General features: G+C 43.6%; 1 protein-coding gene across 1 annotated transcript; it reads left to right on the forward strand.

Moving 5' to 3' along the window:
* Window positions 1–8777: 8777 nt before the first annotated feature.
* Window positions 8778–27536, forward strand: LOC118855882 (zinc finger protein 665-like). Its single transcript, XM_036765914.1, has 5 exons — window positions 8778–8998; window positions 9365–9439; window positions 10640–10766; window positions 12463–12558; window positions 22939–27536. The coding sequence occupies exons 2-5, from the start codon at window positions 9389–9391 to the stop codon at window positions 25689–25691; spliced, it is 3027 nt and encodes a 1008-aa protein (XP_036621809.1). The 5' UTR covers window positions 8778–8998; window positions 9365–9388; the 3' UTR covers window positions 25692–27536.
* The last annotated feature ends 306 nt before the right edge of the window (window positions 27537–27842 follow it).

Consider the following 27842-nt stretch of genomic DNA (forward strand, 5'->3'; position numbering starts at 1 on the left):
CTGACCTTTGTCAACATTCTTTCCATTAAGGAAAATCCTCTTCTTGTATCATACATGGGGGCCATAAACGTGAGGTAATACAGGCTTGCTAGCTCTGCTAAAATAACGTATATAAGTTTTCTCATTCCTTTGTTCAGACAGCCAGAGCCTATGCTCTGACTCCTTGTACGTACAAGTAAGCTAGCTCCGCTATGCTTTAAGGGAAAATAATAAACAACATGGATTTTTCTATCACCTAGATCTGTTGTTTCCTTCAACCAAATTTTCAGGTTTAACAATACAAAGCAAGTTATACACTGGATAAATAAGAAATAATGAACAGAGGGAAGGCTCCAGAGTGAAGGGTTGGGGAAGTCTTTCAGTAAAAGACGGGGATTGATTTGGGAATTATAGGAAGCTAGACAAATCAATAGGTATCGTAGAAAAGGGAGAGCATTTCCGGGATGGGGGACCGCCAGAGGAAATGTCAGGAGCTGAGAGACAGGTCTTGTTTGTGGGACAGCCAGGAAGCCAGTGTCACGGGGTCAAAGGTTACTTGGCCAGAGTAAGGTAGGAGGGGGCAGGTTAGGAACGGCTTTAAATGCTAAATAGACCATTTTGTATTTGATCCTGGAGGTGACAGGGCTATGGGAGTTTACTGAGGGTTTGAGGGGTGTGTATGGGGTATTGCACACTCCAGGAAAATCACTTGGGTGGCTGAGTGGGTGAGGGAGCGACCAGAGTGGGGAGGGACCCTCCGCAGGCTACTGTAATAATTTAGGCAGGAGGTGATGAGCCTTGCCCTAGGCTGGTGGCAGTGTCAGAGTATACCCTACCAAAACACACACACAGAGAGAGAGAGAGAGAGAGAGAGAGAGAGAGAGAGAGAGAGAGAGAGAGAGAGAAATCATTTAATACTGCTCTATAGAAGCAAAAAAAAAAGATGACATAATCCATTTGGAGCAACAAAACGCTGACAATGTTGTGAAGTCTCCTCAAGCGATTAATGATTCTCTGTGTGTCCCAGGCAATTGCCGAAACAAACAGCACATCGTGACCCCCTCAAAGCACTCACATCCTGTTTCTAAGCACACAGCACAAGATTGTTAAAAGACTTCCTTCTTCCTTGTCTCTGCACAAAGTTCTGGTCAGCGTTAGACCAACTCGCACTCCCTATGGGGGGGGAGGGGCGGTGTCCTTTCTCAAGAGAGGAATCCACTCCTTTCTGCTTCTAAGTAACTTGGAGCCTCCGGATATTTTCATTTTGGGTAGTGGTCTCTGACCCACACAGTGTCAAAGAAAATAAAGACAAATGGAAGGAAAGGGGCCCAACAGGACGAAGCTGACACCACAAAGCGGATCCATTAGTGAGACAACCCACAGAAGTAAACGAGCACCGGCTCATGGCGTTCAGTTATCCCAGAGACCTCCGCTAACGTGTTCAAGCGTCGCTCTCCGCCAAGATTGGCTGGGAAACCCGGTATAAGCAGCCGGCGGCAATCAATTCTAGACCAGCTGCCTGCACCACGCGCCGGGGTAAGTTCCAGCCGAATCTTCCCTTACCTGTAAGCATTGGGCAGACGGGTGGAAACGTTGTCCCACAGTATTTGTCAGGGACTGGATTTTTCCTGAATCCAAGAGAGATTCAGTTCTTTACTGCCTTGGAATAAATCCCTGACTTGGGAAATTTCGCCTTGAGCTAATTTCCCCTCAGGGTGGCTCTGTTCTGATTGGCTGTGGGGGCAGTAACTAACCTGGTGAACTTGAACCTGGATCATTATCAGGTCTTAGTTACAAAACCCAACTGCACCACTAGGGGGCGAAGCGGCGGATCCAGACAAAGTTCACGTGAAAATCCAGGGGTCTTAGTGACGGCACCAAGAGAAACCCGGTATCCCTAAAAGGTGGAGGGGGGGGGGGTTGAGCTCTCTCTCCCGGTCAGACTAGGAGTGACCCACAGAACTGAACGTGGGGTTACAGGGTCAGAGGGCTGGAGCCGCAAGGGGCCTTAGGGGTCCTATGCGTTTTGTGGACGAGGAAACTGAAGCCCTGGCAGGGCGGGGTCCTGAATCATTCAATTATCTGTTAAATAAGGGCCGGACTAAGCAGTTACTGTTTTCAACGGATCTAAGGGACGACCGAATAGGCTTAGTGCCCAGGGAAATGAAAGCAAGGCCAGGAATGCAAGTGCCACAAGCCTCCCTCCAGTGCGCAGACTCAACACTTTGGGAAGGAAGGCCGCAATGCCTTCTGGGATATGTAGTCTAGGTCAACGATCCCAAAGCGCGCGGGGAGGACTTTCGGCTTCCGCACTCTATTTCCCAACATGCTTTACGGAGGGCCCCCGCTGCGCCTCGGCCTGGCTCTGAAGGCTGTCAACATTGCCGCAGAGTGAAATGCATCATGGGAATGATTCTTCCGCCTTTCTGAGTGCACCTCTGATCCGCTGAGCCAGAGAGGGGGAAGGGAGTAAGACCGCAACCGCCGCAGCAGCTCCCCGCTCCGTTCCCTGCTGCCTTCCCTCTCGGAGCCGCCGAGGTGAGCGAGGGAGGCAAGGTATGACCGAGCACGCGTGGTACCAGCTCCTGCGTCTCCTCCCCCTCCCCCTCCCCCTGCCTAGGTGCCTGTGCTGAGCGGTGCCAGGGAGTGAGGGCGGGGCACCGCGCACGCGCCTCCCCAACCCCGCCCCTAGCCCCGCGTTAGCCACTTTGAGGTCCTTGTCGGTCTGGCTCTCTGGGCCACTAGCTGAGTGAGAGCGGTTGACGTCGGTTCCGGTGGTGCGCACGCGCGATCCCGAAGCCTGAGCCCCCAGTCCTGGGGGACTGTCTGCGGCTGTGGTTTTTTGTTCGCGCGTGTGAAAGGATGTGTGCGCATGCAGTTGGTGTATGTAAGCTCCTGAGTGTGCGCCAGTGCACATGGACGTGCAAGCGCTTGTTAGGGTGCGCGTGAGTGTGTCCGCCCTCCCACTTCCCTCGAGGTCCCTCTGCTCTCCCCTCCCACCCTTCAGAACCCCTCCTCCCCCTTCCAGCAGCGGGAGCCGAACAAGACCCCAAATGCGTCGTCATTTTCTGCTCTCCCGCCCCTTGCCTTCCTTTCCCTTCCTCCACCTGCCCCCGCTCTACTGGTAGAGAGTCCCTGCCTCCCAGCGCCCACCAGGCGGCTTCTTCCCTTGCGGCTCGCCCCGCCCCCACCCGTCCCTCAAGCTTTACTCCCAGACTGTGGATCGGAAGCCCTTTGCAGCCCGGGCCAGACCTGTCTTTCCTTCCTTCTTATGTTTTACTCTCATCCAAGAACACCACGACCCGGCGGAAGCGTTTATAAAGCTTTTTCTGTGGTGATTCCTGGGGGGGCTTTAAAAGGGAAGGGGGACAAACGCTGCCTTCTAAGAACTCGCAGCCTAAGGGGAGACCACATACATTCAGGGGGTCTCAGCTTCTGAGCGTGGAAAGGTCCAGTGGTCCTCAGGGCCAGGAGCCACGTTGGTGTTAGTCCAGCTTCCCTGATGAAACTGATGGGGTACTTGGGTGCTCGTACTTGGACCCTAATTCTAAGGGCCTCTGCTTGGGTGCCTGTGCCTGAACCCCAATTCCAGAAGCCCATCCAGTTCTGAAGTCGTGTTTTTCCCTAGCTTCAGGGCATTGGCCCTGGCAGTTTCTCTCTAGCTAAGCAGAGCAGTGGGCCCCAGCAAAATACTTATCTGTCCTGATACTGTAAGCAACTGTGCCTGTCTGTAGACTGACTCTTGTGTACTGATAATTGGCTGTGCACTGGGTCATGATTCACCACTTTACTGATGTAAGAAATGGGAGGAGGAGTTTTGTTTCCACAGAACTAAAGGTGTACGTCCCTCCCCTCCCCCACCCCAGCTTTAGCAGAGACCAGGCCTCAAGGTCGGTCAGGTGAGAGGTCAGAGGCTTGTAGGCATGCACATGCTTTTTGAGAAGGCAGGGGAATTAGAGAGGCCAAACCCCTTGAACCAGTTCAAGCTTATCTAGGGTCCAGGCCTACTGATTTGCGTAATTTGCATATGTTAAAGAGGGAAAGTAGGGGAGGTAAAAGAATGTAGTTGAATCCTAAACTAAGACAAGGAAAATCTAATTAACGTCACTTTTGCTTCTGTATCCTTATTATCCTATTTATATAAACTGTATAACCTAGGAAAACTATGTAAAAAATAAAGATTGTAAACTAACCATAACTCTAGCAGGAGTGGAGGGAATGGTTACCCCTGCTCCTGCAGCTGTGTCAGTGTGAGTGTCCCAGTGATCACTACACCTGTTCTCCCAAGGCGTAATAAAATGCCTTCCTCTGCTCACTCTGGTCTTGAGTTCTTTGGGTGAGAATGGGTAAATCACATGGATCTTCCTAAGGTCAAGTGAAGGAAAGCAATGGGCAGCGGAAGCTTGTTGTGGGCTTAGTCCTGGGTTTTGCATTGGGGTGTTCTGTGATCCCCGCTGCGGTGTTAAGAGGGCTACCACTCCAGATTCCTTTGGGGAACTCTGTGGTCTGCACAGCCTTCTTAAGGGGACATTACTTGGGACTTCGGGCCCTATCTCGGGAGCCTTGTGATCTTACCGCTGTCCTAGGGGGACATCACTTGGGTCCTCCTTAGGGTCTGACCCCTAGGAGGCCCTGTGATCCCCACAGATTAAGGGGGGGGGGCTACCACTTGGTCTTCCTCTGGGAGTCCTGTGGTCTGTACTGCCTTCCTTAGGGATTATCACAGGGTTCTTCCTCAGGACTTTGGCCCTGCCTACGAAGTCCAGTGATCCCCAAAGTCACGTGGTCTCACAATTTGGGGAAGTACAGTGATCCCCAAAACCACGTTTCTCACACTGACCTTACTGATATGTATCCTAGATATAGTCAAATGTCTACTCTCTTACATTTATTTTGTCTAACAAGACATTTGATGAAAGCCACCTAGATATTTGAGTCAGCTGTGACCGCTAGTTAACTTAGTGACCTTTCACAGTCAAAAACTACACATCCTAGCAACCCTCCTCTTGGGCTATTTCCCAGTGAACTCTGGGTAATATGCCTTCGCAGTAGCTACTAAATGTGCATGTTCCTTTAAGAACTAACCACGCCTTAACCACTCCTTAATCCCACCCCAAAACACCTAATTGACATGTTTCACCCCCAAATCTCCTATTTAAGCTGTCATTGTACCCTTCTAAGGTTGCAAGTTCCCTAAGAACTCTTGCCTGCTGTAAAGTGTAATGAATCTTTGTGAGCTTGACTTTAAGAATGCTTGAGCAGCTAGGTGGTGCAGTCAATAGAGCACCGGCCCTGGAGTCAGGAGGACCTGAGTTCAAATCCGGCCTCAGACACTTGACACGTGTACTAGCTGTGTGACCTTGGGCAAGTCACTTAACCCCAATTGCCCTGCCCCCCCCCCCCCAAAAAAAAAAAAGAATGCTTGAGATCATAAATTCATTCCAGGTGACCTTGCCCTGGGAACTTTGGTTTGGGATTCCTACATCCCTGGGTTTCTTTTCTCCCTCAATAAAACCATCCATTTCCCATGTTGAACCCATACGATGGTGCCCTGAACTTTTCTGGGTCTTGGCTGGCTGTGGCTGCCAAGGAGATTGGGGATGCAACACCTACCCAGGCTGTTGACTGGACCCGTCTCCCTAAGGTTGGTGACTGAGGTTGGTCTGGAAGGAGCCGCTGGTCTTTGGCTGCACTTCCTGGGATTCCTTGTCTGTGTAGGTAAGGCGGCTGGTAGATGGTAGTGCTGGCAGGGATTTCAGGCCCCTGCCCCACAGCGGATGCCCTCTGGGATGACATCTGGCCCCAGGCCGGAAGCAGGGTTGCAGGTCTGGGAGGCACAACCTTGACGTGCAAGCACAGAGTCGTGAATGATGAGATGGTGGCCAACCCTGTCAGTTATCATCTCATATTCTCCTTCCTTTTGTGGCTAAACTCTTCAAAAAGACTGTCTTCAATAGGTGCCTCCGCTTCTCTCACTTTCTTCTTTGGCTTCTGACCTTATCATTCTACCAGTGATCTCCTAGTTGCCAAATCCAGTGGTTTTTTCTCGTTCCTCATTCTCCACTTCTCTATGGCATTTAACACTGTTGATCAGTCTCTCCTTAATCCTCTCTTCTCTCTAGGTTTTTGGGATACCATTCGCTCTCTCCTGGTTCTTCTCCTACCTTTCTGACCAGTCCTTCCCTGTCTCCTTTGCTGGATCTTTAGGTCATGCTTGCAAACTGTGAATGTCCCACCGGTTCTGTCTCTGGTCCTGTTCTCTTTACCCCTGTCCTTCTGTGCTGATGATTCCCAGACTTTACCTCCCTGCTGACCCCCAGTCTCACATTTTCAACTGCCCATTGTTGAACTAAAGGTCCTGTAGATTTCTTAAACTCCACATGCCCAAAGACTTCATTCTTCCTCAAACTTTCCCCTCTTCCAATTTCCTGTTACTTGTAAGGGTAGGGCCATCCCACCATCTTCTTAGGCACGCAGGCTTGCAACCTAAGTGTCATCTTCAAGCTCTTCACTCCTTTACCCCTCCCCCCCAATATCCAAGCTGTTTGCGAGGACTGTCCATTTCACCTCTGCAGCATCCCTTGTCCATTTCACCTCTGCAGCATCCCTTGTCCATTTCACCTCTGCAGCATCCCTTGTCCATTTCACCTCTGCAGCATCCCTTGTCCATTTCACCTCTGCAGCATCCCTTGTCCATTTCACCTCTGCAGCATCCCTTGTCCATTTCACCTCTGCAGCATCCCTTGTGGATTTCACCATTGCAGCATCCCTTGTGGATTTCACCATTGTAGCATCTCTTGTGGATTGTACTTCTGCAGCATCCCTTTGTCCATTTGATCTCTGTATCATTGCTCCTATACATCCCCTCTTCTCCTTTGATATTTCCAATAATGCAAACCCTCATCACCTCATGCCTGGACTATTACAGTAGCCTGCCTCAGTCCATCCTGCGCTCAGCCACTAAAGTGATTTTCCTAAAGTACAGCTCTGATCATGTCAACCCCTACTTAATAACCTACCACCCACCACACCCACACACACAGTTTTTAGTCTTCTGCCTTACAGCCTCCCACATTCTTCAGTGTGGCAACGCTGACTCACCCCCCCATTTCTGGAATGTTCTTCTTCCTTATCTCTACCTCCTGGTGTCCCTTATTTCCTTCAAGTCCTAGATAAAATTCCATCTTATACAAGAAGCCTTTCCCAATCCCTCTTAATTTTAGTCCCTTCCCTCTGTTGATTATCCCCAATTTATCCTGCCCAGAGCTTATTTGTATGTAATTGTTTACATGCTGTCTCTCCTACTAGAGTATGCACTTCTGGAGAGCAGGGACTGTTTTTTGCCTTTCTATACACAATGCCTGGCACATAGTAGGCACTGAATAAATGTTTATTGTCTAACTGACTAAGAAATGCTTCATTGCGTGGCTGAACTGAGTATGTATATGGCCTAGGTAAGGTGCATGCATGTAAGTGTTAGTGTTTTGATGTGTGTGTATATCTTTTGTGTATGTGAAAGTTCAGGTGGATATATTTGTGCATAGTTATGTACAGGGTGTTCTTGGTGTATATGTGCTGGTAGCCCCTGGGATCTTGAGCCTTCTTGGGGCTGGTGTATCTTCCATTCTCTGGGGTCTTCCAGCTATAACTCCGTGATCAGTTCCTGCTTCCTTCCCTTGCTTCTTATTTATTTCCCCTCTGCTACTTCTGTGAGACTGCTGCTGGAGTAAGTAGGTATGTCTAGTAGCTTGGTCAGCAGTCAATCCTGGACCCTCCTCCATGCTGTCTGAGGGGCAGTGCTTTACTGGCTACGGGGATGTTTCTGCTTGGCGAGCCCAGTTCTGTTAAGTCTACACACTTTCTGCTTTTCTCCTTTGCACCTCAGGAGGCCTCTGCCTCTTCTGTTAGTGTTCTCCAGCCTGTTTGGGGAAAATTCAGTTGGACCTTTTTGTTCCCCTCTGATTCTTCTCTTCACTTTGTTTTCCAGGGCCTCCATCAGTATGGGTAGGGAAGGCAAAAACCATAACATAGGATTGAAAAGTGATGCCTCTGGTCACCAGGCCATGATCTCCTATGTTAGCCTTGATAATGAAGAGTAGTGCCAGGGGAGGAAGTGGTTTTTTTAGCCAAGAAAATGAGGCTAAAAGGGTATTCTGAATTTTATTTTAAGGAGAAGATGTGATTAAAAGGAGCTCTTTGCAAAGTTTGTATTTTAAAGCAAAGTTCACCTGTTTATTTAAAAAGAAACTAGGTTAGGGTTTCCTTTCTTGCATATGATAAATAAAAATGATGTTCTTTATTATTAAGTTATTCATTAAACGGTCATCTTAAAAAGTTCCCTTGGCACACACCCTGAGCAAAATGTGTGTGAGAGAGGAGAGAGAGGTGATGATGATGATGATGCATTGCCATGGCCAAAACATTCCTCACCAAATGCCCATGGCCTCTGGGGAGTTGCTAACCATTTCGTTGGTCCATAGGGTCTTGTTTCCCCTTCTGTGGGTGCATTTTTTTGCCCTTAAATGTTCCTGAAAGAATGAAATTCACCACCAGTTCCTTTGCATGCCCAGGGCAGTGGCTGTCTCAAAAGGACCTGAGTTATACTATGTGATTGTGATTTCAGGCCTCTTCTGCTGCCCCCTTCCTTTCTGGCATGAGTAGCCCTCGGTAGTGACCTCAGGGCCCCAGCTGGCAGCACCAGGGGTACACTGGCCAGCCGGAGACAGAGATCTGAGCCCCAAAGACAGGGCCTCAGTTGAAGTAATTTTGTTTTTGAGCCCCCAGGTCCCAGCTTTACTAGAAGGGGAAAGTGATGGGGGATGCCTCTAGGAGAAGACTGTGGCCTGACGTTTTCCCCTGGAGCTCCAGGGCAGTGCCTGATAGGAAGGAAGAGATCCTGGGAGGTTGGCAGTTCCTGGTCATCCTTGCTGGACTGAGAGGTCCTGAGTGAAGTCATGTTGGGAGAATAACACGGAGGTCATGATGATGGAGGACTTGGCTTGAGTCCTTGGGGAAAAAGGTGAGGATTTCCAGAGGATTGGCAGGGAGAAGGTAATCTTCTCAGTGTGGGGCACACTGAGAAAGAGAGAGAAGAAAGAGAGAGGTAGGGGACAGATGGACAGTTGCAGCTGCCAACCCCAGCTCTGGGCCCCCTGCTGCTCCACAAGCAACACTGGCCCACCAGCCTTCTCTGGCAGGCTCTTTCACAGTTTGGAAAGCCCATGGGGAGATGAAAGGAGCAGGTGGCCAGTACACCTAGACATTCTTCAGCAGTGTAAGATGGGTAGAGAAGGTGGATAGGGGGTGATCTAAGGGGCAGCACTGATAATGCAGAAGGGCTTGGGGCTGAGTGTTCTCTGCTCCTCACGATTGCTTTCCGCTTTAGCTCAGCCCGCCTCCTGGCAGCAGTATGGAGTCTAAGGAGGGACTGACTTCAGGTTTCCTCGTAGCCACATTTCAGGTGAGTTCGAATTCTTCCTGACTCCCTTCTCTCCTCTCCTCTGTCTCCTCCCTTCTCCCTCTTTTCTCCTTAAGTTCAGTTCAGCAAACAGCATTCTGTGCCTCCTGTGTGCCAGGCACCAGTGCCACAAAGGTAAAAGTGAAGCTACCCCTCCCCCAGTGACCTTACTTTCTGTTGGTGGGTATTCGTCTGCACAAGCAAGAGACAAACAAAGACAAAGATAGAGACAGAAGAAGAGAAAAGGGAGGTAGGGAATAGAGGGCGTGGGGGAGGAACAGAAGAAGCGGTGTGGGCAAGAGCAGCCTTAGGTGCCCATCGTGGCCACATTCAGCAGGGCTGTGTTCCCTCTGCAGCCCCACTTTTTTGGAAGGCTGCTTAGACAAGTGGGAGAATGTCCAGAGGAGGCTATCCAGGATGCAGAAGGGGCTTGAGTTCTGTTTTTTTTTCTTTTTCATTTTTTTTTGGAGGAGGGAAAGCAAGGCAGTTGGGGTTAAGTGACTTGCCCAAGGTCACACAGCTAGTAATTGTGTCAAGTGTCCGAGGCCGGATTTGAACTCAGGTCCTCCTGACTCCAGGGCTGGTGCTGTACTCACTGCGCCACATAGCTGCCCCAGAGGAGCTTGAGTTCTTGTCAGAGGAGGATCCCTTGAATGAACTTGGGGTGCTTGAGTTGGAAAAGATTGAAGGGTCACATGAGAGCAGGGGACACAAGGGCCCCCTAGTTTAAACCACTGACTCTAAAAAAGTAATTGAGTCACTGAACAAAATCTAATATTCAGAGCTCTCTCCAAGGAGCAAAGAAGTGATGCCCTGAGAGAAAACCGAGGCCTTTAATGTTTAAAAATACTGTCGAGAATTCTGAGCTTGGGATTTTGTCTCCTGAGCAAGTTGGTCAGTAATGGAGAGGGATCTTCCGAATGTATCTGAGAAGAGATTAACATTTGGACCGTGATTGCCAATGTTGGCGTTGTGTGTTCAGTAGTCAGATGGAGGCTGATTGTCTCATATGGTTTGGGGCTTCAGGAGTAAAGGGCATGGGTTTCTTTGGGGTTCCTTTTGGAGAGGATTGCCGGGGTGATATGGGTAATCAGATGTGTACAAGCTACTGTGTCTAGTGTGGAGTGTGGCCCACCACAAGTAGGAAAGTGGTAGCTATTAGGAGGCGTGGTCCCTGGCTGAGCATGAGTGTGTTTCATTCAGGAATCCGTGACATTCAAGGATGTGTGTGTGGACTTCACCAGGGAGGAGTGGAGATGCCTGGATCCTGCCCAGAGGGCTCTGTACAGGGACGTGATGTTGGAGACCTACGAGAACCTGGTCTTTGTGGGTAAGCGCAGCTCCCTGCCGTGTGACATGCAGAACTGAGTTTTGACAAAAATATTTCAGACTGCCTGTCGCTTTGGAAGCATTCCAGCCCCTTTGTGGCCAACAGAGAGAATGCTCTGGATTAACTCTCCATCTGGTCCTCTCTTTAGCATCCAGAGCCCTTCACGACATGGGGTCCTCCTACCCTTCTGGGCTCTTCACAATCATTTCAGTTTGCCCTCTGTAGGTCCAGGGGAGTGGACTACGCTCATCCTCCTTCAGATAGTGCATCCCCCCTCCTGTCTCCAGGTTTTTGCATAACTGAAGTGTCACCTTCTACATGAGGACACCCCTGATCCCCATAGCTGATTGTGCTTCTTCCCCCAAATGATCTGATGTTATTTTAGTACCTCTTGCTTGCTTTCTTACGTGTCCATGTGATTTTCTCAGCGGAGGCATTTTTGGTGGGCATGCCCAGGCTCTGGTATGCGTCTTCCTCTCCTAGTGTAGAGTGGATTGATTTTCCCTCTGAGCCTAATTCAGATCTTGACCCATCCATTCTCCCTGAGGGTTGTATGGGCTCCACCCCATGTGTGTGGCCCTTCTTTTTTCTCTTGTGATATAGATTGTGAGGTTACCGGGGAGCTCTTGGGCCCCCCACCTGCCTTGCTTCTCCCCTGCCACACGCCAGCTCCTCTCCTCTTCCTAACATATATTCCCTTAGTGAGGTCTTTTGTTCCTATTCTTTGGGATTCCTCATTGCTTACATGTTACATAGCCTGCTCAGTCAAGTAAGTAAACATTTATTAAGCCCCTACTATGTGCCAGGCACTCTGCTAAGAGTCATAACAAAGAAGGGCTAAAACAATCCCTGCTCTTCAGAACCTCACAGTTAGATGGGAGCAACAACATACAAAGTGCTTCGTACAAACAAAATATAGACAGATTAAATTGGAGATGATCCACAGGGGAAAGGCCCTAGAATTAAGCAGGGATTGGGATTGGATTTTGGTAGAAGGTAGGATTTTAGCAGTGACCTGAAGGAAGCCCAGAGAAAGGTGAGGAAGGTGAGAAGAAATGCTGTCTTTGATTGGGAGATGGAGTATCTTATTTGAGCAGCCACAAGGAAGCCAGCATGCAGCTTACCCACCATGATCTTCTTCCTCTTTTGTGTCCTCTGTTCATTTTTAATTCCTGAGAAACTTGTGTGTCCTAAACCCCACTCCCTAGTACGGTCCTGGTAGAATGTTGGTGTCAGAACAAAGCTAGGGAAACTTGGCATCAACGGAGCTTTGCAGTTGCCTAAAGGCAGTCAAGGTACAGTGGAGTTCACCTCTGGGACTGAGGTTGAGGCGGGAATCTCTAAGGATAGTCAGGTCCTTCTGGGTCTCCTCTTTGAGGATAATGTTGTTCTGGTTGCATCGAAAACTTGAGAGCCTTCTGTAAAGGATCTGGGAGCACTCTAAGAAGGAAAGACCAAATGGGGAAAGAATAGCTGTTGCTTAGATTGCAAGATGCCTTTGGATGGAGCCTGTAGAGCTTGTCACTCAGTTAGCATGTCTGGGACAGACAGCAGAGGTGGGCAAGAAGTTAGATCTGGATTGGGACCCCTGCCCCAATGGGAGGCAAAACCAAGTGTTTAGACAACTCGGTCATCCTGCACACCCTGCTTGTCCTTGAGTAATTAAATTCGGATTACCTTATGTCCCTGTGTGCAGGGATTCCCATTTCCAGACTGGATGTGACCTGCCTGTTGGAGATGCAAGAAGCAGCAAGGAGTCCTGAGGGCAGAGGCCCCAGAGCGTCTTTTCTAGGTGAGTGAACAGCAGGCAGGTCAGCAAACGTGAATATGTTTATATACAAAGAATTGAAAAAGAATTACCTGTGTAATCCCCCAACTCCATATTGCTTATTTCTTTTCAAAATTATTTAATAAATTTAACTTGTTGGTTACAAAATTTTCCTGTGTCTGTATCTCTTCCTGACTGCCTCTTGTTCTTGTCAGTCCATTTTTAAAAAATGCTACAGGGCCTCTCCTTTTATTTTTTGAGGGTTATCACTCATATCACTCCTCTTTCCAGATGACCCTAACTATTGAAAAAACCCTTTATAGCAAATAAGCTTAGTCTAGCAAAGCAAACCCACACGGCTGTGCCTGAAGATGAAGGTCTCTGCCCAGGAGCCCCCACCTGCCACGTGGTGGATGGCTTCATCATCACAGAGTTGTGTAGTGATGCTGATTGTGCTTCTTTCACATTGGTTTTTCTTTGTAGTGTTATGGTGATTGTATAAATTGTTCTGGTTCTGTTTATTCTTCCTAAGTTTTTCTGAATTCATCCTCTCTTTGTTTCTTGTACATCCCCCGTTGATGGGCCTTCCCTTAGTTTCCAGCTCTTTGACAGAACAAAAAGTGCTTATAGAAATATCTTTGCATGTATGGGCAGAAAATTATGTATGTGGAAGGAGTACTTTTCTCTGTCTTTGAGATACCTAGTAGTGTGTCCTTGAGTCAAAAAGCATTTTTGCTTTATAGTGCTTTGTAGTGACTTTGGGAATATAATTGCTGTTCCTTTCCACAGTTGTTGGACTGCTTCAGAACGCATGAACAGTACATTAATGGTCCCTCTGAAACCTCAAAGTTATTTTAATTTGCAGAATTAAGTGTTTTTTCATATGGTTTTTCATAGTTTGGATTTCTTTGAGAAAGACCTCTTCTTATCTTTTGACCATTTCTTTTTTGGGGGAATGCTTATTGTTCTCATACATTTCAATTAGTTCCTTGTATAACATAGGAGAATTTTATCAGAAAACTTGATGCAAAGATTTTTTTCCCCAGCTGTTTCCCTTCTAATTTTTAGAATTAATTTATTTTTAGTTTTCAACATTCATTTCCACAAGACTTTGAGTTCCAGATTTTCTACCCATCTCTCTCCTCCCCGCACCCCAAGATGGCATGCATTTTGATTACCTCTTCCCCCAATCTGCCCTTCCTTCTATCACCCTTCCCCCCTTACTCCTTTCCCCCCTACTTTCTTATGGGGCAAGATAGATGTCTGTACCTCATTGCCTGTATATCTTATTTCCCAGTTGCATGTAAAAACAATTTTTAACGTTTGTTTTTAAGACTGAGTTCCAAATTCTCTCCCTTCTTCCCTCCCCACCCACACTCATTGAGAAGGCAGATAATTCAATATAGATTATATGTGTGTAGTTATGCAAAACACTCCCATAATAGTCATGTTGTGAAAGACTAACTATATTTTCCTCCATCCTATCCTGTCCCCCATTTATTCTATTCTCTCCTTGAACCCAGTCCTTTTTCAAAAGTATTTGCTTCTGATTAGCCCCTGCCCCAATCTGCCCCACTTCTATCATGCCCCCACTCTCTTATCCCCTTCCCCCCTACTTTCCTGTAGGGTAAAAGATTTCCATACCCAATTGAGTGTGTATGTTATTCCTTCCTTAAGCCAAATCCGATGAGAGTAAGGCTCATTCACTCTCACCTCTCCCCTCTTTCCCTCCAATGTAAAGCTTTTTCTTGCCTCTTTTATGTGAGATAATTTACCACATTCTACCTCTCCCTTTCATTTTCCTCCAATACATTCCTCTCTCACCCCTTAATTTTATTTTTTAGATATCATCCCTTTGTATTCAACTCACCCTGTGCCCTCTGTCTGTATATATGTATATATATATTCCCTCCATCTACCTACTGAGAAAGGTCTCATGAGTTACAAATATCATCTTTCCATGTAGGAATGTAAACAGTTCAGCTTTAATAAGTCCCTTATGATTTCTCTTTCCAGTTTATCTTTTCATGCTTCTCTTGAGTCTTGTATTTGAAAGTCAAATTTTCTATTCAGCTCTGGTCTTTTCATTGAGAATGCTTGAAAGTCCTCTATTTCATTGAATTCCCATCTTTTCCCCTGAAGGATTATACTCTGCTGGGTAGATTCCCTTCTAACTTTAAGTGAATTTATTTTATTTGTGCAAATCGTTCTCAATTTTATGCAATCAAAGTTGTCCATTTTATCTTTGTTTTTCCTGTTCCCTGTTTGGTCATCCACTCTTCATCTAGCCATAGTTTTGAAAAGTATCTCTTTCATTGCTCCTCTGATTTGTTCACGATGATATGACCTTTTATATCTGGATGTGAGACATTTACTGATCTTAACCTAGTTTCTGCCAGACTCCTTTTCAGTGTTCCCAGAATTTTTGGAGAATTGTGACTCCTTACTCTTCCAGTTGGCGTTGGGAATTTATTAACCACTCTGTTACCATGGTCATTGGGTTCTCTGTGTTGGATACCTAATCTGTTCCACTGATTGACATTTTTGTTCTTTGCCAATGTACCAAATAATTTTGATCATTAATACTTTGTAATACTGTTTCAGCAATCCGGCTAGCAGCTGTTGTGGGGGTGAAAGACGAACACAAGCCCAACAACAAGAATGCTGCCAGTACGCTGCAAAAGCACAGGTTCTTTTGATCTGCTTTAGTAAGGAAAGCAACGTTAAGGGGTTGACAAGCTTATTTTAATTCAGTATACGAATACCATTCACTTAGTTCAGGGGAAAAAGCCAGCACCCTGAACTTCAAAGCAAAATACAAACAAAGTACAAACATTGACAGACAGACCTTGTCTGATTCAAATCCCAATACATAGTTACCAGAGTTTAACAAAGTCTCAACATCCGGGTTACAAGCTGGAGGGCACTTAGCTACAGCTGCCCAGAGTCTCTGCATCAGCATCACCAAGAGTGGGAGCCCTGCTCAGATGGCTCTGTCTTCTCTTCTTAAAGCATTTCAGATGTCATCAAACGTCACCTGAATGACCAGAACTTAGGCTCCTATGATTGGTTCTGGAGTTAGCACCTCTACTTAGTTGGACCCCCCTTAGTTACCAATCCAAACCCACATAGGTTTTACACCTAATAGGGGTTTGGGCCTGGGCTTTTAGCACTCAGTTTGACCAAGTGCCCTTGAAGAGTTTGGCTTTTGTTTCCTTGGAGTAATTTGGTGTATTTCATTGAGTCTTACTAGGTGCTAAGTGAACTGAACTAAGTGAGTGATATTTGTATGCTGAATTAAAATAAGCTTGTCAACCCCTTAATGTTGCTTTCCTTACTAAAGCGATCAGAAGAACTTGTGCTTTTGCAGCATGCTGATAGCGTTCTTGTTGTTGGGCTTGTGTTCGTCTTTCACCCCTCCAACAGCTGCTAGCAGGATTGTTGAAACAAATGGCGTAGTCCGCAGGATCTGCCTTTTAATAGGAAAGCATGGCGTTTTGGGGTACTGGGGTGTCTGAATGTTTCCCAGTTTTTGGATTGGTCTTTGTACTTGGGGTGGCTATGGTTCTATGGAGCCCAGGAGCAACAAAGGCCTGAAGGAAAACAGGCTGGTGGAAGTGCTGGGAGTGGCCCTGGGAGATAATCCCTTCTTCTGAGTGCTTAAGCTGATAAGCATGGCCCCAGAGGACTGTGCTGCAGATTTGGCTGGAGTGGCTGGTAAGAAGAAAGAAGAAGCAGACAGCGGCTGCCGAAACATTGACCCAGGTAGAACAGAAGACTGCATGGGAACTTTGGAAAGCTGAAAGCGCTGAGCTGCCTTGGAGCTGACTTTGGTGAGAGGATCGTAATGGTGGAGAATCACCTACATTCCAGCAGAAGCCAGATGAGGCCAGCTGGAGTTGGAACCCAGGAGCTTGGAGTTCAGCCCTGGGGCAAGATGGAAACTTTGCAGCAAGACGCTGAGTGTGTTTTTTCCCTGCCTTTCCCAGCCAGAGCAGAGAACTTTGAGGTGAGCAAAAAGGTGGAGAATCACCTATATTGCAATCGAGATTCTGGCAAAAGCCAGGAGAGACCAGCTGGAACTAGACAACTAGGAACCTGGGGGCTTGGAATTCAGCCCTGGGGTAAGATGGAAACTTTGAAGCAAGGCACTGAGTCTACCTTTTTGGTCCCTGCCTCTTGGGCTGCTTGGGATCCAGGAGGGAGGCGTGGATTTGTTTTTGTTGGGGTGGGGAAAGTGCCAGGGACCCCCCCCATTGGCTTTTATCGTCCAGTCACCCCTCAGGACTTGGAACCGGGGACTGGAACATAAAAGGGAGAACAGACCCCAAAAGAACTTTGTTTGGACTCTTTATTTGAAATTGGGACTTTGGGTGCCAAGTGGAAGCCTGAAACCGCAGTTTGGGGAGGAGACATCCCCAAGACAACTCTGTTTGTTTGTTTGCTTTAGGACTTTACTAACTAAAGCATGCCCATGCCTCAGGGTACTGGGGAAAAGCCTGCAGTGGCAGGGTGATGCTCAAGAAGTACTTTATGAGCTAAAGAGATTAACTTGCGTTGACCTAGGGGTGGACAATTGAATTGTAAACCAATATTTGGGAATGTCACTGAATGGTATGTTTTGGTTTGTTGTGAATGATATGTTTTAGTTTCCTGCGTAATTGGATCACAATGTATGTTCCAGGATCCATGGCTGATTAGATTATGTATCCTGGAACAAGGGGTGGAGTGTGTTGGTGACCAAAATGGGCTCTTAGCACTTAGTTCAACCAGGTGCCCTTGAAGAGTTTGGCTTTTGTTTCCTTTGAGTAATTCAGTGTATTTCATTGAGTCTTGCTAGGTGCTAAGCCCCAGGCCCAGACCCCTATTAGGGGCTAAGCCAATGTGGGCGTGAAGCTCCCAGGGTCCTAAGGGGAGGGGCTAAAATCAGAGCCAATCACAGGAGCTTAGGTTCTGGTCGCTCAGACGATGCTTGATGACGTCTGAAACAGTATAAGAAGACAATACAGAGCCATTTGAGCAGGGCTCTTACTTGTGCTGGTGAGCTAATGAGGAGACTCCAGGCAGCTATAGCTAAGAGCCCTCCAGCTCATAACCCAGATGTTGGGACTTTGCTAAATTCTGGTAACTATGAATTGGGATTTGAATCAGACAAGGTCTGTCTGTCGATGTTTGTACTTTGTATTTTGCTCTGAAGTTCAGGGTGCTGGCTTTTTCCCCTGAACTAAGTGAATGGTATTCGTGTACTGAATTAAAGTAAGCTTGTCAACCCCTTAACGTTGCTTTCCTTACTAAAGCAGATCAAAAGAACCTGTGCCTTTGCAGTGTGCTGGTAGCAGTCTTGTTGTTGGGCTTATGTTGGTCTTTCACCCCCACAACAGCTGCTAGCCGGATTGTTAAAACAAATGCCCAACTGGCACCTGCATACCCATTTTTTCCACTTTTTTTTGTTATTTGCCTTAAGCTTATTGACTTTTTTGTTCCTCCAGATATAATTTTATTATTTATTTTTGGCTCTATAATGTTATCCTTTGGTGGTTTGATTGGTATGACAGTAAATAAGTAAATTTATTTAGGGAGTGTTGTCCTTTTATTTTTAGTATTAGCACTACTCAAACGTGGGTTATTAATATGCCCTAAATTATTTGTCTATGTTTCTCTAAAGAATGTTTTGTAAATGTGTTCACATAGTTCCTATATATGTCTTGGCGTGTAGACTCCCAAATATTTACACTTTCTCTTGTTATATTGAATATAATTTCTCTAAAAATACAAAATGTGTGGATTTATCTTACATTCTGTTGTATTACTAAAGTTACTGTTTCATTTGGTTTTTTAGTTGAATCTCTAGGCACCTCTAAATAGGTCAACACATCTGCAAAAGTCAATAATTTTGCTTCTTCCTCACATATTGTTTATTACCTCAGTTTCTTTTTCTTGTCTTATTGCTATAATGAGCATTTCTAGTGATAATAGTGATGATAATGAAATACCTTATTTTACCACTTGTCTTCATGGAAAGACCTCTAGTGTTTCTCTAATAAATATTATGTTGTTTCTTTGTTTTCTAAAATAAAGATAGATACTATTTACCATTTTAAGGAAAAGATCACTTAATCCTGTATTTTTTTTTTTTTTTAGATTTTTTAGCAAAATTTTGTCAGTAGCCTTTTTTGGCATCTATTGTTAAAATCATGACTTTTAAAAATTGTTTTTGTCTTTAATTTGGCCAGCTATGTTAATAGTTTTTCTAAAACACTGAACTAGTCTGTCATTCCTACTATCAGTCCCACTTAGTCATAGTGTATACTCTTTTTAACACGTTGCTATAGCTCCTTTGCTAATATTTAATATGTGTCTGTATTCATTAGGGACACTAGTCTATAATGTGTTCTGCTTTTTTTTCTCCTTGGTTTAGGCATCAAAAGCATATTGGTATCACAGAAGTGTATTTCCACATAAAGTTAATGCAATGAAACCAATTATTCTTTGAACATTTGATAGAACTCACTTGTAAATTTATCTGACCTAGAGTTTTTATTTTGGAAGTTTACTCATAACTTATTCAGTTTCTTTTTCTGAGAATGAATTATTTCAATTCTCTATTTCTTGTTCAACTACATTCTCTAAATTCTTTATTTCTTATTGACTATTATCTGTTTTCACTTAAGTCATCTATTTGGAAAAGAATTGGTCAAAATGTTGTTGTTGTTGTTCAGTCATCCAGTCCTGTCTGACGCCTCATGATCCAGGCACCATAGCATGCCAGGGCCTTCTACCCTCCACTGTCTCTTGAGTCTGTCCAGGTTCATGTTTCTTGTTTCCAGCTCTCCATCTCCTCCACTGCTGCTCCCTTCTCCTTTTGCCTTTACTCTTCCAGGGTCTTTTCCAGTGAATCCTTTCTTCTCATTATGTGGCCGAAGTATTTCAGCTTCAGTTTCAATATCTAACCTTCCAGTGAATAGTTTATAGTTTCTGATTATTGCCTTTTTACCCAATTTGTTGTAAATTTCCCTTTTTTTCCCTTTTTGACTTCATTAGTGATTTGTTTTCTTCCTTATGTCTACCTACTGAATTCCCTTTTCTTTCCTCTCTTGTGAACATAAAAATACGGCAGCTCACGCTCCAAGTCCTCTATTATCTCATTTAACTCCCTCTGTGACTTTTGAAGACATTAAGGCTCTAAAGGGCCATTGGAATCTTTTCCTTCTAGTAAACATAAACATTTTATTATCATCCACCCCCTTCCTTTGGCACAAATGTATTTACCTTTCTAGTTTTCTCTTGACTCCAGGGATTAAATTGCATAGTATCACTTCATTTCTTTTCATTAGGAATACTTAAAAATCTTCTATTTTATTAAAGGTCCATTTTTCTCCTCTGTTGGATTTTATTCAGTTTGCAAGGTAGTAAGTTATTCTTAGTTGTAAGCCTATGCCTTTTGGCTTTTAGAATATTATATTCCAAAATTTCCTCCCCATTATAGTGGTAGCTGCTAAATCATGTGTGGTACTGACTGTGGTCCATTGCTACATGAACTCTTACTTTTGGCTACTTAACAGTATTTTTTCTTTAATGAATCTCTGGACTGTAGCCAGAATGTTCCTCAAAATTTTCATTTTGCAGTTTCTTTCAGGCAATAATGAGTAGATTTTTTTTCTACTTTCACTTTGCCTTGTGGGCCATTATCATTTGTAATTTCTTAAAATATAGTATCCAGGTTGTTTTTTGTTGTTTTTTTTAATCACTGTTTTTAGGTAGCCAGATGGTTCTTATATTGTCTCTTCAGGAATACAATTTGAAACAATTTAAGCTATTAAAGCTTAAAAGTGCACTAAGACGTTGGTATACCTTGTATGTGATTTTAATTATTTTTCTTTTATGCTTATTTTTCAGTTTTATATTATAATGTCTTCCATATAAAAAATTTTTAATAGAAAAAATATACCAATTCTCCATAATTAAGATAAATGTCTCACTTTAGATATGTCACAGAATCATAAAAGTTACAAGTTGGATGAACCTTGTGGACATCTAATACAGCCTATGCCTGATTGCTGACAAATGACTGTACAGCTTGTGCTCAGAGGAAAATCACTGCCTGTAACAACAAGGCAGTAAATACAGCATCAGCAATAATTGTGAATATGCCTATGTAGTTCCGTATCGCAAAGTATGAAAGACTCTCCATATAGGAGACAGAAGTAGTAAAACATTTATTCAGACACCAGATAACCATCCCATAACCAGGCAATCTGCTCCTACAACCAGTCAGCCCACTTTATCATAACAGCAAGGAACTTTAAACACAGTATCACAACATGGAGGCTCGCCATCCCAAAACCTCTCCAATCCCCTGCTGGGACCTTCCCAAAAACTCAGTACAGCTATCACAGGTCAACTTTCTTTACCTCAGCTCTGACTATCATGATGGCCATTAACAGCCATAATGGCTGTCTCAGCATTTCCTGTGACACAGCCTCCTTTTCCTCTCAGCAAGCTCCTCCCACCACATGTGACTTCCTGTGATGTAAATAGGTCACATGGCCTATTAATGTGTGGGAAAGATCTTCAAATCTAAATTGCTGTTACATTGCCCAGAGGCAGCCCATTCCTCTTTTATGAAGCACTAATCATTAAGAAATTTCCCCTCTAAGCAGGCCTAAGTATAATTATCTCTTTGTAACTTGAACCCATTGCTCCTCATTCTCCCTTTTGGGTCCATCCCCCATTAGTCTTCTTTGAGAGGCAGCATGATGGATAGAGAACTGTCCTTGGAATCAGGAAGACAAGAGCCTCTGGCTCGTACTGGTTGGGTGACTCTGAATAGATGGATCAACCTCTCCGTGCATCAGGTATCTCTGTCGGTGGAGGAAATTCCTCATGAGAAAGTCCCTCTGTAGATTAAGTCATTGGTGCATAAAGTGTGTAAAAGATTTCTCCCACCTGAAGGTCCTCTGGTCCCTTTATGGAATCCGAGGCTGTCCGCCATGTTGGAATATGTCATTCAGTCCTGCAGGTATAGTCTGACCAGGGAAGTTCATTGACCTTTTGTTTTCTGGACTGCAGTCCTTCTTGAGGATAGCTTCAGAGAGTCTTTATTGCCAGATGTGCCCCCATCTTTCCTTTACTTATGCTGAGCTTCCTAAAATCCCGGCATCTTTTAAAGGCAACTGGGTCTCTAGCCATACCTCCCCTATTTTGTAACTGTGGAATGAGTTTCTGTATCAAAATGTAGGACTTGATAATTATCTCTTACATTTCTTATGAATTTCAGCCTGTTGATTTAATCTGTGAAGCCTAATTCTCATGTATATTGTTAGCTATTTCTCCCAAGTTTATGTCATTTCCACATTTCATTATCCTGTGCCTTTATTTAAGTCATTTATTAAAATAGGTTGTTGGATTAAAAAAAAAAAAGATTCCTTATTGTTTTGCATGGCTATATGTATTTGTGATAGATTTGGTTTTTCTTGCCTTCTTAAGTGGTATGGGACATGGTGAAAAAATTCAGAGCTGAAAATAAAACTGAATTTTAAAAAGGAAAACTGAAATGAAAGTATAATTCCCTATCTCATTAAGAAATAAAGTTAATCTCTTAACATTTAGTATATGATTTTTAGGGTTTTGTCATTTTTAAATTTTCATAACAAGTCAGATTGCTATTACTTGGTATGCTGTGCCTTTCTTCTTGGCTGTTTTAAAAAATTAATTTGTCAGCTGTTGTAGATTGACAACAATGGATCTATGTGAATTTGTAATTGTAGATTGGCGATCAATAAATTCTGTCTTTAATCTCTTTTTCTTCAAAGTTTTAAAATATATACATATACATACATATGTAAACATATATATATACACACCTGTATGTATGTGCATACACATACATACACACACACACGCACAGACTTTCTTGAAATACATTGGTTTGATTCTTTCGATTTTCCCAATTTGGGAAAAGCCTAGTAATTCTTAAGATTTCCCCAATTGCTTCTGGTCTTCTAACTCTGTCCACTTTTTTAAAATAAATTCTAAGTTGAGCATTTTTTCATTTGAGCAATACTTCTCTGCTGATTTTTCCCCCTTTCTGTTTGGCTTTCCATTCTTTAGTTATACAAAGGATAATTTGGCTTTGCATTAAATGTTGTTTTTATTGCATCTATAATTGTTTGAATGTACTGGAATATAACTCACTAGTCCTAGGCAGCTAAGTGCTCTTTTGCTGTCTTTTTATCTGTCTTTGGCTTCAGTTCAGACAATCAGTCCTTGTTCTACCTGGTTCAAATTGAGCATCATTGAGTTTATTGGAAGAGACAGAAACTAGAACTTGTTCTAAAGAAGGTTCCTTGCTCTCAGTACAGAATCAGTGGCTAGTGATTTTTTTAATTTTTTTTATTTTTTCAGATGCCCTTAGTAACGAGATCAAATTTAAAACAAGGAACTCCAGTCTGATGCAGAATATTTGCATAGAAACATCATCCAGGAAGAGACTGCCAAAGGGTGCAGCCTGGCATTGCAAGATGGACAAAGCTGGGGAGTATGATGTTGATTTAGAAAAACCAAGGAGTAACCTGGAGAGACACTCCAGACAAGGAACAATCACTCCCAGAGCAACTTTTAATAAAGGAAGTGGACCTCAGAGTAATACATTTGGGAGAAGATTGAGCTTTGGGTCAGACTTTGATGCACTTTGGAAAGGAACGATGGGGAAAAGTCTCTATAAATATAAGATGCTTGGAAAGGGCTTCAAAGATTTTCCTGCCCTAATTACTTGTAATACATTCTCCTTAGGGAAGAATTTTTTTAAGTATACCAAATGCAAGAAGCCCTTTAGGTACCACTCAGACCTAATTAAATTTCATAGAATACATGCTGGAGAGAAGCACAGTGAGCACAATAAACATGGCATAGCTATTGGCAGAAGGTCAGATTTTACTGGCCATCAGAATAGAGACAGAAATGAGTGTAAGCAATATGAGAAAGCCTTCAGCTACAAGAGAAGTTTGATGAAACATAAAAGAATTCATATTAGAGAGAAACCTTTTGAATGTAATGAATTTGGAAAAGCCTTCAGTGAGAAGGAACATACTGTTCATCAGGGAATTCATACCGGAAATAAACCCTTTGAATGTAACAAATGTGGAAAAGCCTTCAGTAAGAGGGGATGCTTTAATAGACATCAGAAGTGTCATACTGGAGAGAAATGCTTTAAATGTAGTGAGTGTGGAAAAGCTTTCTATGAGAGTGGATACTTTATTATCCATAAGAGAAATCATACTAGAGAGAAACCTTCTGAATGTAATGAATGTGGGAAAAACTTCAATCACAGGGAAAGCCTTATAAGTCATCAGAAAACTCGTACTAGAGAGAAACACTTTGCATGTAATGAGTGTGGGAAAGCCTTCAGTGACAGTCAAATACTCAAAAGTCACCAAGGCATTCATACTGGAGAGAAGCCCTTTGAATGTAATGAGTGTGGGAAAGCCTTCAGTGAAAGGGGTCGCCTTAATAGACATCAGAGGATTCACACTGGAGAGAAACCCTTTGAATGTAATGAATGTGGGAAAGCCTTCAGTGAGAGTGGACATTTTATTATCCATCAGAGAATTCATACCGGAGAGAAGCCATTTGAATGTAATGACTGTGGGAAAGCCTTCAGTGAGAGGGGAAGTCTTAATAGACATCAGAGAATTCATACTGGAGAGAAACCCTTTGATTGTAATGAATGTGGAAAAGGATTCAACCGGAGGGAAAACCTTATTAGTCATCAGAGAACTCATACTAGAGAGAAACCCTTTGCTTGTAATGAGTGTGGGAAAACCTTCAGCCAAAGGGGAAACCTTACTACCCATCAGAGAACTCATACTGGAGAGAAACCCTTTGCCTGTAATGAATGTGGGCAAGCCTGTAGTCAGAGGGCAAGCCTCATTTATCATCATAGAAGTCATACTGGAGAAAAGCCCTTTGACTGTAATGAATGTGGGAAGGCCTTCAGTGAGAGGGGAAACCTCATTGCACATCAGAGAACTCATACTGGTGAGAAACCTTTTGAATGTAATGAATGTGGAAAAGACTTTAGCCGGAGGGAAAACCTTATTAGTCATCAGAGGACCCACACTGGAGAGAAACCTTTTGAATGTAATGAATGTGGGAAAGCTTTTAGACAAAAGGGAAGCCTTATTACCCATCAGAGGATTCATACTGGAGAGAAACCCTTTAACTGTAATGAATGTGGGAAAGCCTTTAGTGTGAGGGGAAACCTTATTACACATCAGAGAACTCATACTGGAGAAAAACCCTTTATATGTAATGAATGTGGGAAAGCCTTCAGTGGGAGGGGATACTTTATTACACACCAGAGAACTCATACTGGAGAGAAACCCTTTCCATGTAATGAATGTGGGAAAGCTTTCAGTGAACGGGGAAGCCTCAATAGACATCAAAGAATTCATACTGGAGAGAAAACTTTTGCATGCAATGAATGTGGGAAAGCATTTAGCCAAAGGGCCAGCCTTATTACCCATCATAGAACTCATACTGGAGAGAAACCTTTTTCATGTAATGATTGTGGGAAAGCTTTCAGGCGGAGGAGAAACCTTATTACACATCAGAGAAGTCATACTGGAGATAAACCCTTTGTTTGTAATGAATGTGGGAAAGCTTTCAGTGAAAGGGGACACTTTATTACCCATCAGAGAACTCATACTGGAGAAAAACCCTTTGAATGTAATGACTGTGGGAAAGCTTTCAGTGAGAAGGGAAGTCTTAATAGACATCAGAGAACTCATACTGGAGAGAAACCCTTTGCATGTAAAGAATGTGGGAAAGCTTTCAGTGGGAAAGCAAACCTTATTAGACATGAGAGAACTCATACTGGTGAGAAACCGTTTTCATGTGATGAATGTGGAAAGGCCTTCAGTGGGAGGGCAAACCTTGTTAGACACCAGAGAAGTCATACTGGAGAGAAACCCTTTCCATGTAATGGATGTGGCATAGCTTTCAGTAGAAGGGCAAACCTTATTGCTCATCAGAGAATTCACACTGTTGAAAAACCCTTTGAACATAGTGACCATGGGAAAGCTTTTTTTAAGAGGGAAATACCCCAAAATTGCCAGAGAATGAAAACTGTACAGAAATTGTTTGCTTGTAATGAATGAAAAAAAGCCTTCAGAGAGAGGAAGCGTCTTATTACCCATCAAAGAATTCATACTGGAGTGAAGCATTCTGAGTATAACAAATACAAAGAATAGTTTTTAATGGTTCAGTATCAGCCATGCAGGAGGTCTCCTGTGCAGTTGCAAGAGTTTGTTCTTCACTCAGGCTGCTCAACATTTATGTCTGTGACTTGGAGAAAGGCTTAGGAGGCATGCTCGTCACATCTGCAGATGACACAGAGGTGAGAGAGCCGAGGCATCAGGTGAGAGTTAGGATCCAGAAGGGTATTGACAGTCTAGAATACTGGCATGAATCTAGTAAGGTGAAATTCAGTAGGGATAAATGTAAGTCTCATACTGGAGTACAACATTCAGTTTTACAAATACCAGGTGGTGGGGGTGGTTAGATAGCAATTCTGAAAAAAACATCTTGGAGTTTTACTGGCCTGCAAACCCAACATAAGTCGACAGTGTGATGTGGAAGACAAAAAAAATCTAATGTGATCTTAGGCTCCATTAAATGAAACAGATTTAGGAATTAGGGAGCTAATAGTAACACTATTCTAGCCTCCCCTGATGTCATCTGAATACTGTGTTTAATTCTGAGCAGCAGGTCACAAGGTTGCTAGTGATAGGGGGGAGAATATTTAGAGAAGTGCAGCTGGGATGATGAAGGGCCTTGAGTCTGTGTCCTGAGAAATGGACTTCAAGTAACTAAACACGTTTACCCTGGGAAGGAGAAACAGGAACATGATTCTTCAAATATTTGAAAAGTTGCGTGAGAGAGATTAGACTTGTTCTGTTTGGCCCTCTAGGGCAGACCTAGGAGCAATGTGTGGATGTTGCAAAGATATTAATTTAGGCTTGTTGGTGGGAAGAACTTGGAGAAGTATAATAGGCTGCCTAGAGAGGTGGTGGGCTCTTCGAACAAAAGCTGGATGACCATTTGTTGGATATTTTCTTACAATACAGTTTGTGTTTGGGGATGGGCTGGATGACCACTGAAGTCCATCTCAGCTCTCGAATTCTATGATTCTGTGAATTGACCTCACCAAGAATAGGCTGTGTGAAAGTCAATGCCCATTGATAGGTGATAGATGAGCAGATGGTAGTACATGAGTATAATGGAATAATTCCACCCTGTAAGAAAGGATGGATATGAGGAATTCAAAGAAATATGGAAAAAATTATTTGAACTGATTCAGAGCAAAATAAGCAGGACTAACAATATACATAGCAATGTAAATAGAAAGAAGAAATAACCAAAACTGAATCCTGTTTGCTTCTAATGACTCACTTTGACTCAGGACATGAAAAAAAATACCTCTTTCATTTTCAGATGGTGGGGGAAGGATGACTAAAAATGTGTAAGATTGCATATACTGTTGGACTTTCTTGATATATTGGTTAATTTTGTGGAACTGATTTTTCTGTGCTTTTTTATCCTCTGTTAAAATACGTGGCTCTCTGTGGGTGGAGGTAGGAATGTATTTGAGAATGAAAGTGATGTAAAAACAAAATAGATTAATTGATATGTCAAATTTTCTTTAAAAATGAAGTCAATGAACAGATTATTCTAGGCCATGGATTCCCATGCTAAGGTATACTTACCCCCAGGGAATAGGAGAAGTTTGTTAAGGGGATATAGGGAATATCGTAATCTATTTACATTCCAAGAATAGTGGTTAGTTTAAAAAATACATATATCTTTATTTTTCTGTCCATTCTGTTTGTCTGTATTGTGTATTATAGAGAGAATGGCAGGAAGACCAGGGTAGGATGGAAAGGGGAGGCTCTGTACAGTGGTGTCAAAGTTAAATAGAAACTGATCCCTGCAGGCTGCATTTTGACATAGAAAACCACAAAATAACATTAACACATTATATTTTTTAATTAATTCTGTTAAACATTTCCCCACTGCATTTTACTCTGATTTGGGCTATGTTTGGAGTTTTGTGCTATAGGCACTTTGTGGGCTAGCAGGGAGTTGGTATCTCTCTTTTCATATATTTGAAAAGAGGTGAAGGAATAGCTCATCAGACAAAACCACATGAATGATGTTGGGATACAAAACCCTTTGAACTAGGAAAAATAAATCACAAAACACAGCAAAAGATAACCTAACTGATCACAGCAGTGACCAAATTGCTTCCT

The sequence above is a fragment of the Trichosurus vulpecula genome, chromosome 7 (assembly GCF_011100635.1).
Source record: "Trichosurus vulpecula isolate mTriVul1 chromosome 7, mTriVul1.pri, whole genome shotgun sequence".
Lineage (NCBI taxonomy): Eukaryota > Metazoa > Chordata > Mammalia > Diprotodontia > Phalangeridae > Trichosurus > Trichosurus vulpecula.

What these genes read in the sequence shown, in the direction of transcription:
- LOC118855882 (XM_036765914.1), top strand. Translation starts at nt 9,389, where the DNA reads ATGGAGTCTAAGGAGGGACTGACTTCAGGTTTCCTCGTAGCCACATTT. An exon ending in TCCTCGTAGCCACATTTCAG is followed by an intron (nt 9,440 to 10,639) that starts GTGAGTTCGAAT and finishes TGTTTCATTCAG; the next exon opens with GAATCCGTGACATTCAAGGA. An exon ending in CCCCAGAGCGTCTTTTCTAG is followed by an intron (nt 12,559 to 22,938) that starts GTGAGTGAACAG and finishes TTATTTTTTCAG; the next exon opens with ATGCCCTTAGTAACGAGATC.